Here is a 10,352-nt window from a genome sequence, read left to right on the forward strand (position 1 = left end):
GCCTTCACTCCCTTTGCAGCTGCCTGTCACTTCCTGAGACCCAAGCAGTGCTCGGTATGCAGCACAATCACTGTTAGGGCTGCAGAACACTGGTGCAGAGAATGATGCTACCACCGCCAGGCCAGGTGTGGATGCTAGGGGATGGATGCTCAGGGGATGGATGCTGGGGGATGGATGCGCTGAGCACAGATGCTAGGGGATGGATGCTAGGGCAATGGATGCTGGGGGATGAATACTCAGGGGATGGATGCTTGGAGGCGCATTGGCACGCACACAGCATTCATTAAAAGCGGATTAGGTGGAACAAACAGACCAATGCTGGAGAAAAGGAATGAATGCAGAGCGCAGGAATTGTTGGAAGAGTGGGTGACAGGAGCTGATTTGGGAAGCTGGGGCTCGGGTGGTGTGTGCGGAGCCGGGCTCTTTGCCTCGGCAGTCCCTCTTAATGAACCATCAGTAAAAACTATCAGAGGGTATTTGGTGACAGGAAGATTAACCAGGCATGAAAAGTTAAAAGAACACTGCTCAAAAGTGAGTTAATAATTTTTTTAGGATGAAAAGCAGCTTTCCCTGTTAGCCTCTGGGTTCCTCTCCCCCAAACATTAGACAAAATTGCATTGTTTACAAAAATTTATTAATACAAACTTTACACACTTTATATAACAGTTATCAAAGTCCTAGTTATAGATATCAGGTGCGTCATAATACTTTGCTGAAGTTCTCTTTATATCCATTTGCACACAAAATAAGTTCTCTGAGACTAACATCTACCTAAACTATCACTGTGTCTCAGGTCTGCTCGAGGCTCGGTAAGGCTGTTGGCGTTCCTAAAAAGTACACAGAGGATAACCGAGGTGATCACTTGGTGATGCTCGCAGCTAGCCACGGAACTCGAACGGAGAAGGTCAGAAACAAAACGTCAGGAGAGCCCTATGGCATCACACCACAGCCGACACGAACACAGCAAACTTTGCCCATCGCCAAAGAACAGAAAGAAGTACGACTAAAACGCAAGCCGATGTGTTGCAGCATCGTAGGGCCACTAGATAGCCATCCGTCAACTCGTGGCGATTGACAAGGTGAAGAGAAGGCACGAAAGCTGCAAAACCGCTCCCCGCGTCCCTCGGCCAAGCTGTGGGGCGGGCGGGACCGCGGGGTTCGGAGCCGGCCCGCCCCGTCGGGCCCTGCCCCATAGCGCAGCCCCGCAGCGTGCGGAGCCGGGGCCGCCCCCCGGGCTCGGGCGGTGCCTTTGGGAGCGGCCCCTCCGCGTCCTCCTCCGGAGCCCGCCCCGAGCGCTCCGCGGGTGCGCGCCGAGACAGGAGTCCGTACAGAGAGAGGTGGGGTGGAAATGGTTTATCTCGTTCGAAACCGGACCACAGGTGAACACTACACATTCTTGTATGACAAAAGGTCGGTTTTATGAAATCAATTTTACTAAGCAATAAGCCAGAATGTAGAAAAATACAATTTTACCTCCAAACTCAATAAACAAGGAACAAAAACGTTCGTCGTAGTGCATAATTCTTTAGTGGTAGCTACAACAGGGGTTCCTAGACTTGTACAACAGAGCTTGCATAAAACAGAACAAAGGAGTGAGAGAGCGTTCACAACCGTTTTGTCGGGTATTTTTTTTTTTCCCCAAAAGAACATAACCCGAAAAGGTGACTCGGGCGGCTTAACAGCGCTCGGGAAGTGCCAAGAGAGGGGGAGAGGCGGGAGGGGCTGCGGGAAAAGAGCAAAACAATCCAAGGAAAAGAGCGACTCCGACCGACAAACGCACAGGCGAGAGCCTCGCTGGCTGCGGGGGGGGGGGGGGGGGGAGAAGGGGGGGAAGCACGGAGTGCAGCTCAGAGCCACACGCGGCGCTTCGCAGCCCGCACCGGAGAGGGAGCGGGGCCGCTCCCTCTGCCCCGCACGGCACCGCACGGCGCCGTGTGCGCTCCACCCGCAGCCGGGAGAGCGGTGCGCTTGGCACCCGCCGTCCTCGCTGCGGGTCGGCATCGGGGGGCTTGGGGTCTGATTTTTGGTTGTTGTTTTTTTTGTTATTGTTGTTGCTGTTGGTTTGCTCGTTTAGCTATTCTCCCTCCGATAGGCACAATTTGCATCGAGCTGTTGCTGAATCCTCCTCTGCGCTCATTGCTCGAGGAGGGACTGATACGAATAGGACCAGAATCAAAGAAAAAGGGGGAAAAATAGAGAGAGAGATCGAAATCTCGAGGCCGGGGGGACCCCATCCTGCTGAGCCCTCCCTATGCACAGCGGCACACGGTGAGAACTGAGGTCTTCGCCCCCGTGGCGAATAAAAACAGTGCCCTTTTCGTTTCCGTTACAAAAATAGGAGCGCTGTTCGAAGAGGTGATTGTCTTTTTTCGTCTATTTATTTTCTATAAAAACATAAACAGCTCAGGCGAACTCTCGTCCTGGTGCAACTTGGTATGAAGAATCGCTCTTTAGCATTCGTAGCAGTATTTATATATATATATTTATATCTCATATATAACTCAAGGATTGGTCCACAAAGTAGATCTGTGCGTTTCTCTAGTGCTTTCGTACAAAAGAAAAACCATATTATTATCAAAATATTCATTTAATGGCTTTACTTCATACATAAATACATGTTTGGGGAACACGGGAGCGGCGGTCTTTCCGTCACTTTGGAAATGACTTTTGTTTGGGTTTGGGTGGTTGGGTCTCTCTCTCTCTCTCTCTCTCAATCTCTCTCTCTCTCTCTCTCAGGACTACGCACGGCAGCGGCGGTTGCTCATCGCTACAAATACGCTACTCGGCGTCCTTTGTTTTTAACTCTTTGTTTATACCTTTTCCCCAGGACGGCCGCTAAGTATTTCTTGACAGCCATTTGTTTCCGGTAGCGGCTGTAGCTGTCCGTGAAGATGCCGTCTATGTGCCTCTTGCTGAGCGGTTCCGCCTCGTCCCCCAGGCCGCTGCTGACACCGCTGCAAAGCACCGAGAAGGACACAACCATCAGAAGGAGCCCTCCCTCTGCGCCCCAACCCCAACCCCGGCCCTAACCCCCAGTCCCGGCGCCGCATCGCGCGGCAGACAAAGGGCGGGGCGGTGCGGAGCGAGGCGTCTCCCCCCCGCCATGCATTGTGCATCGCGTTCCCGGAGGGGTTCGCTCCGATGGCACCACCCGGGGCTGCCCCGCGGGAGGGACGGCCGAGCCCCGGGTGCGGCTGGTGCTCGCTCCGGCAGAGCACCGCGGGGAAATGGGGCCGCCCCGCCCCGGCCGCCGCCCGCCGCGCTTTGTTCGCTCCCGTCCCCGCCGCAGCCCTTACCCGACCCGCTTGGCCATCAGGGAGTGCAGGTATTTCCTGGCGGACAGCTGGCCCAGGACTTTCCTGTAGGCTTTGCTGAAGATCCCATCGGCGTGCCTGCCGGGGAGCACGGCCCGTCAGCGCCCGTCCCCGAGGCCCGCCCCGCGGCCCTGGGCCGCCGTCGCCCGTCCTCCCCGCATCCCCCCGGCCCCGCTCCCCGCAGCACCGCGGCCCTTCTCCTCCCCACCCGGCACCCCGGCCGGAGGTACCCACCCCGCGCCCGGCTTCTTCACCCCTCCCCGGCTCCGCGCTGGCCAGGTGGGTCGGCATTACGATTATTTTCGCCAGTTGGGTGTTTTCCCTTTCCCCCCGCCCCGGCCCTATCCGCCGCCCCGCTGTCACCTCTTTCCCAGCGGGTAGTACAGCGCGTACACCTCGCCCAGCGCGGACGGCGGCCCCGCCACCCCCAGCGGCTCCTGCTCGTAGGCGAAGTCCTGCAGGGTGTTCCCATCCTCGTCGTACACCTCCTCCTCCAGCCTGCAGTAAGCACGGGCGGGGCTCAGCCGGACGTCCCCAGCCCCGTCCCCGCCGCGGGACCGTGCGCCGACGGAACGGGGCTGAGCTCGGCCCCACCGGGCTCTTCCCCGCGCCCCGCTCCTCCCCGCCGCGCCCGGAACCGGGGTGGGGCCTGCGCCCGCCGCTGGGTTTCGTTGAGCGGTTCCTCTGCCCTTCGGGATCTCTCCGCTTTGCCCCCGCCCCAGCCCCTCCCCGCCGCTTTCCCTGCGGTACGATGTAGGTCACGGTACGATCCGGGCGGCTATTTTTGTCTGGGAGCTTTAGCGGAGGTATTAATAATAGATGCCGCTAAAGTGTTCGGCTCCTGCTAATAACGGAGCTGAATGGAAGGAGCCGGCGGGAGGGAGCTGGGGGCCTCCCGAGCCCCACGGCTGCTGCTTCCCGGGGGGAGCCCCGCCAGAGGCATCCCACAGATGGGACTCCGTAGAGGGCACCCCATAAAGGACATCCCGCAAAGGAAACCCAATAAAAGGTGCCCCACAAATGGCATCCTATAAAGGGCATCCTACGAAGGACATCCCCCAAATGATACCCCACAGATGGCATGGCACCCCGATAAAGGACACCCCACAAACGACACTCTAGAAATAACAGCCTGCAAAGGACACCCCACAAGTAACACCCCACGGAGGACACCCCGTAAGGGGCACCATGCAAATGACATCCCACAAATAGCATCCCGCAAAGGACAGTCCAGAAAGAACTCCCGGTAAGGGACACCCAACAAACGATACCCCACGAATTGCACCCCGTAGAGGACACTCCACAAAGGACACCCCACGAAAGACATCCAATAGAAGACACCCCACAAAACGACACTCCACAAACAACACCCCGCAAAGCATACCCCACAAATAACGCCCCGCAAAGGACACCCAGCAAAGAACATCCAATACACGACACCCACAAACGACACCTCCTCTGACCCCCTCCCGCACGGCGCGGTTCCCCGCAGACCCCCCGCTCAGAGTTCAGCACTGCGGGGCGGGACAGCGGCCCCGGCCCCAACCTCCCCCAAAGCCCGAATGGGCTGCGGGCAGCCGGGAGCACAACCCCAGATGGAAACTCCGTGTGACATCCCCGACGCGAGCAGCAACTCCGACTATGTAACACAGAAAAGAAACGCGAGCAGCTCACGGCCGGGAGGGAGGTGGCATAAAGACGGATAAACGCTGAGGGAGGGGGGACAGAACCCTTGCAAACTCTCTATGGCTCTCGCATCCTCACGCCGCCCCGGCCCCAGGCAGGCACATGGTGTACCCCCAAAGCGGAGGGGATCCGGGTTACTCGGACAGCCTCGAGGCGTGGGGGAAACCCACCTGAGCGCCGGGTACTGGAGTCCAACGGCGGGTGAGCAGTAGACGCTGCAATGCATTATTATGCCATAGACCAGAAGGGCTAGGAGCGCTTTGCTACACATTGCCACTCTGTGCGGAAGGGAAAGGAAAAGCGCTGTCAAAAAAAAAAAAAAAAAAAAAAAAAAAAAAAAAAAAAGTAATTAATTAATTTAAAAAAAAGAAAGAAAAATAAAACTGATTAAAAAATTAAAGAATAAAATAAAAATAAAAATACAAAAAAAATATAAACAATAAGAGTCCCCCACGACCCACCGAGCGTAGCGGTACCGCCGCCCGCCCCGTCGGTGCCCTCCCGCTCCGGGAGGCCCCGCGAGCCGCCTCGGGTCCTTACCATGAAACTGTGACACCCGGCACTGAGAGCGTGTGGCTGCGGAAGGGGAAGGGAGAGAGGGAAAAGGAGAAAAACCCCAAAGAGGAGGGGGAAAAATAGGTCTATCTCCCAAGTTGCGGCCGAAAGGAGTCAAAGGGCTGCCGGCATCGCCTTTCCGCTGGGCGAGGGATGAAGAAGGCGCAGAAGCAGCAGAGAGTTGTTGGCTGGTTTTAGGGGAATCCACTCCGACAAAAAATAAGAGGGGAAAAAAAAAAAAAGAAAAAGGGGAAAAAAAATTGAAAAGGCCAAAAAAGTTTGCAGGCACCCGAGCAGATCCGGAGCGGAGTCTGCAGGGGAAGGGAGCAGGGCGCGGAGCGGCGGCGCCGGAGCGCGGGGCGCGGGGAAGGGACGCGGAGCCGGCCGGGAGCGGAGGCGGGGAGCGGGCTGGCTGCGGGCGGTGCTGCCTTCCCAGCTCGCTCCCCTCTCTGCGCGCCTTCAGCCTCTTCTCCTCTCCCCGCTCGGCGGCTCCCAACTTGACCAAGCCTTCCGCAGCCCCCCGGCTGCCACGCAATTAGCGACGGAATCTTTGCAAACACCGCGCTTCGGCAGGAGCCCTCTCCGTCAACATTCGCTCGCTCGGAGGAGGACGGGCAATATTGGCTGTTGCCCCCGTGGCGGCGGACGGATTTTTATTCATGAATCAAATGCTTTTTTTTTTTTTTTGCTTTTTTTTTTTTTCTCCCCCAGTCACGTAATAATCGGGTATCAGAAAAGACGTCACCACCCCAATTCCTCAAGGAACACAGCTCGGTGTCGTCCTCCAGGATGAGCTGAACGGGAGTCATAGGGCTTCTCATAAACACCAGCTCACGCTTCACCCCCAACCCCCCTCCGAAAAGAAAAAAAAAGAATAATACTAATAAAAAGAAGTACTAATAATGTAAAAACTCACCGCTGGGAAGGGCGGAGGAGGGCGGTGCGGTGCGGAGGTTTCCCCGCGGCCCCGCTCCGCGCCCCAGCGCAGGCATTGAGGCCCCCACGGGGCACCCCATTCCCACCGGGCTTTGGAGGCGGGGAGGGTCTTTTTATTATTATTCCCCCCCTCCTCATATTTTTTTTTTTTTCTATTGGAGGATTCTCAGTGTTGTTCTCACCCCCACACACATCCCCGGGGGAAGGCAGCGGTGCGGAAACCGCACCACAAAAGTTGCTTTGCGGGAGGGAAATCCTCGATCCGCGTCCCGCCGCGTCCCCGCGGAGCTCTGAGCGCATCCTGCGGCTCCCGGCCCCCTCCGTGCCCCCCTCCATTCATTTCCGAGAATTACCCCCGGAGATCCGAGGCTGCAGGAGCCATTACCGCACATTTTAATTATTGGGATCATAAGCAGAGAGTTCAGGAAGCGGCAATAATTTCGTTCTCCTGTTTCCTTATTGGAATGGGTTGTTTTGTTCTTGTGTTTGTTTTTGGCTTTTTTTTTTTTTTTTTTTTTTTTTTTGGTGTAACGCGCCGCGATGAGTTATTGGAGCCCGAATCGATTTCTCAAAAACAACGGCAACAAAAAACACAGCAGACAATTACACTGCTATTACGGTCGTTTACTCTTGCGAGATTTTCCGGAGGTAAAGGAAATTTAGAACCGATGAATGATTCCCCTCGAAATGGCTGCGAACGGACGGCAGCGCGGTGCTCGTCGAGCTCCGCTCCGCGCCAGGAGGAACGGGACGGGACGGGACGGGACGGGACGGGACGAGACGGGACAAGACGGGCGTGGGCCGCGCTGCGGGGCCGCTCCCTCGCAGGGCTTCCCCGGCGGCGGGCGCTGCGCGGGAGCGGAGCCAACGCGGAGCGGAGTCCGTGAGCGGAGGGCGCCACCGCGCGGCCGCCGCCGCCGTCGGGAGGGCTCGGAGAACCCCGTCGGGGGGCTGGGGAGGGGGAACCGGGAAGTCCCGGCACTCGGAGTGAGGCCCGCTGCGCAGGGGGGTGTCAGGCTTGGGGGCAGTTGGGTTTGTGTTGGTTTTGGGCTTGTGGGTTGTTTTTTTTTGTTTTTTTTTTAATTATTCCTGTGGTGTTCCTGTGTTTCTGAGCGACGCCAGGATGGTGTCTGTGGTGAACAGACGCTGGTTTAGGGCAAGTGAGTAAGTTGCAGGTGATTCATGCCAATAAAATGCTCACCGCATCATAGCGCACTCCGTGTGTTTGCACTGCGCATATGCATATGGCACGACCACGGCTTAGGCTGAATAAGTAAAGGTTTAAATCTGGCCCCCGTGGTGAAGTACATTTCTAGGTAGCTCTGTAATTCAAGGCTGGGAGAGATTTCACGTTCCCAGTGCTCACCTCCAAAGCAAACTTCTAAGGCAGCATCCAAAGAAAAGTAGTTTTTTTACTGGCAGAATTTCCTCCATCTTCTTCCCATTAGCTTAAATTAGGCCTTCTAATTTACCTGATTATACTGTTTTAAAGATCTGCTTTATTAACTAGAGCATTAACATGCTGAAGGTATTTCTGGTGGTGCTCACAGACCCTGAGCTTTGTTAAGCCTGACTGGGACTAACTGCTCTAAAGCATATGATGCAACATTGCATCACCTACCATGATGGGCACCTTCTCTGCTCTTCAGAAAACCTTTTTTTTTTTTTCTTTCATATTTATGCATATTAAAAAATATATCCAAATGCAATCTATCAAACTGTCAGGAACTATACTGATCCATAAAGGCAGATGACATCTCACACACACCTGTTGGAGGTGCAGCCACTCTGCTCACGTTCTCTCTGTATGTCCCAATTTTTCTATAAGGAACACAGAAGACTGATGGACCTGGACTATGTAACCTTATGAAAGGTTGTACATTTTTCCTCCAGTGTATAAAGGAATGAGTACTTCTTTCTCCAAAACAAATAGCCCTACCAACACAGCTCTCTCTCTCAGGCACACCTCTATGGATTTATCAACTTCTTGTTTTTACCTTTCATAGAATCATAGAATGGCCTGGGTTGAAAAGGAACACAATGATCATCTAGTTTCAACCCCCCTGCTTTGTGTAGGATCACCAACCACCAGACCAGGCTGCCCAGAGCCACATCCAGCCTGGCCTTGAATGCCTCCAGGGATGGGGCAGCCTCAACCTCCTTGGGCAACCTGTTCCAGTGTGTCACCACCCTCTGTGTGAAAAACTTCCTCCTATCATCTAACCTAAACCTCCCCTGTCTCAGTTTAAAATCACTTCCCCCTTGTCTTATCACTATCCACCCCCGTAAACAACCCTTCCCAAGGCATCCTACCTTAGACGTGGCTGGGAAGCCCGTGGCTCTGCTGACGGGCTCTGTACATGTCTGCATCAGCTCAAAGAGCAAAGCTGCTACCCAGAGTTTTCATCCACTTGGGGACATTCTGGAGTGGAGGTACAAGCTACAGAAAAGCGGAGAGCAACAAGCAGGATCAGCATTTAGGCTGCAGCTCTAGAGACTTGTTGAACAAGGAAGAATCTGAGGCACAAAGTTAGCCTAAAATCCCAGATGGGGAAGGAACATGTACATGTGGCACTGAAGGACATGGTTTAGTGGGCAATATTGATGGTAAGTGGGCTATTGGAGCAGATAACCTTAGAGGTCTTTTCCGACTTTACTGATTCTATGATTCTATCAAATGCATTGGCCTGACCCAGAGGCCTCTCTTGCAGACTGGTTCCATACCATTCTTCACAGGTGACTCTTCATAAGTGCTAGATCACTGCATCCCAGCAAATTCTTTTGGAGGACTTTTCCAATAATTCCTTGCTGTCTTTTACGACCTTAATTCTATTTCCAAGCAAAGGCTTGAAGGCCATTCTCAAGCACATTCAGAGAAAAATGACTGATTTTTTCTCTCTTTCTGAAGTGATGAGGCACTGCAGCATTCCTCAGGCCAACAGTGTGGGCGTATGAGGTGCAGCCACCCTGCTCTTGTCCCTTCTCAGAGCTCATGGTGACAAAAGCAGAGGCTCGGCTGTGCCCTGCCAGCCTGCCTACACAGGAGCTCAGTGCTCAACCCAGCGTGACGGGCATCCTTAACCCCATACAGTGAAATAAGAGATGCAAAGGAGGAGTCATTCCTATCAAAACACAAAGGCAAGGAGAGCACTTTCTAGATGAATGGAAAGCCTAACTGCACCTAACAAGGGGGTGCCACTATGCCAAACATGTGGCAGATAATTTACTTGGAAGACCAATAGATATATTTATAATCTCCCATTTTTTCACCTGGATAAATTCGTATTTCACAGGAGAATAAAAATATCATTTTCCTGGATCCTTTTTAACAACTGTTTTTCAATCAATTATTTGAACAGAAGAGAAATAAATTTTGAAAGGCAAACAAGACCAAAAAGTCACCTTTCAGAGATGAAATGTTCTATGGGCCCCTTCTCTACACTGACACCAGCAACTTGGGGAATGTCACTGCAGGCTTTCACTGCAGCCCATGGGAGGAACAATAGCCTCTGGTGCTGGCAGCAGACCCAGGCCCGCTCCCACCCTTGTTTCCATTTGTGTTCAGGGGAGAATAAATCCATAAATAGATGGAATAAGCAAACTTTCACAGAGCTGAGCTGTTGAGCTACGATCATTTACAACAGACAAATACTAGCCACGATTTCTCTGTGCTCCAGGTTGTTTGTCACAACACTGTAACCCAGTGTGAATGACAAGTACCAGTTATGTACCCAAATGTGACAGGATTTAGGGAACACCTTTAAGGTCAGAGGAGCTGCCTCACACCCATGTCCAGAAACTAAAACACATCTGTAGTTTTGAGGTATCACTAATGGCATCACTAAGGTTATTCATAGTTTA

The 10,352-nt window shown here is 53.7% G+C and overlaps 1 protein-coding gene across 4 annotated transcripts; it reads right to left on the reverse strand.

The window, feature by feature from the left end:
- Positions 1-612: 612 nt before the first annotated feature.
- ADCYAP1 (adenylate cyclase activating polypeptide 1) lies at positions 613-6,622 on the reverse strand. Of its 4 annotated transcripts, none has more exons than XM_085220846.1 (5): positions 6,156-6,231; positions 5,171-5,276; positions 3,678-3,812; positions 3,297-3,392; positions 613-2,954 (listed from the first exon to the last, which is right to left on the reverse strand). In XM_085220846.1, the coding sequence occupies exons 1-5, from the start codon at positions 6,214-6,216 to the stop codon at positions 2,768-2,770; spliced, it is 585 nt and encodes a 194-aa protein (XP_085076972.1). In that variant the 5' UTR covers positions 6,217-6,231; the 3' UTR covers positions 613-2,767. The 4 variants fall into 4 exon arrangements, with proteins under 4 accessions (XP_085076972.1, XP_085076971.1, XP_085076970.1 ...); XM_085220845.1 differs by lacking the exon at positions 6,156-6,231 and adding an exon at positions 5,541-5,680 and having other exon boundaries at positions 5,171-5,278; XM_085220844.1 differs by lacking the exon at positions 6,156-6,231 and adding an exon at positions 5,541-5,675 and having other exon boundaries at positions 5,171-5,303.
- Between the last annotated feature and the right edge of the window lie 3,730 nt (positions 6,623-10,352).

Source organism: Meleagris gallopavo, chromosome 3 (genome assembly GCF_905368555.1).
Source record: "Meleagris gallopavo chromosome 3, MGAL_WU_HG_1.1, whole genome shotgun sequence".
Lineage (NCBI taxonomy): Eukaryota > Metazoa > Chordata > Aves > Galliformes > Phasianidae > Meleagris > Meleagris gallopavo.

Coding starts and splice junctions, on each gene's coding strand:
- ADCYAP1 (XM_085220846.1), bottom strand. CDS start 6,216: ATGAATAAAAATCCGTCCGCCGCCACGGGGGCAACAGCCAATATTGCC. Junction 5,277..6,155: donor TATTGCCCGTCCTCCTCCGA/GCGAGCGAATGT, acceptor TTCCGCACAGAG/TGGCAATGTGTAGCAAAGCG. Junction 3,393..3,677: donor TACTACCCGCTGGGAAAGAG/GTGACAGCGGGG, acceptor GCTCCCCGGCAG/GCACGCCGATGGGATCTTCA.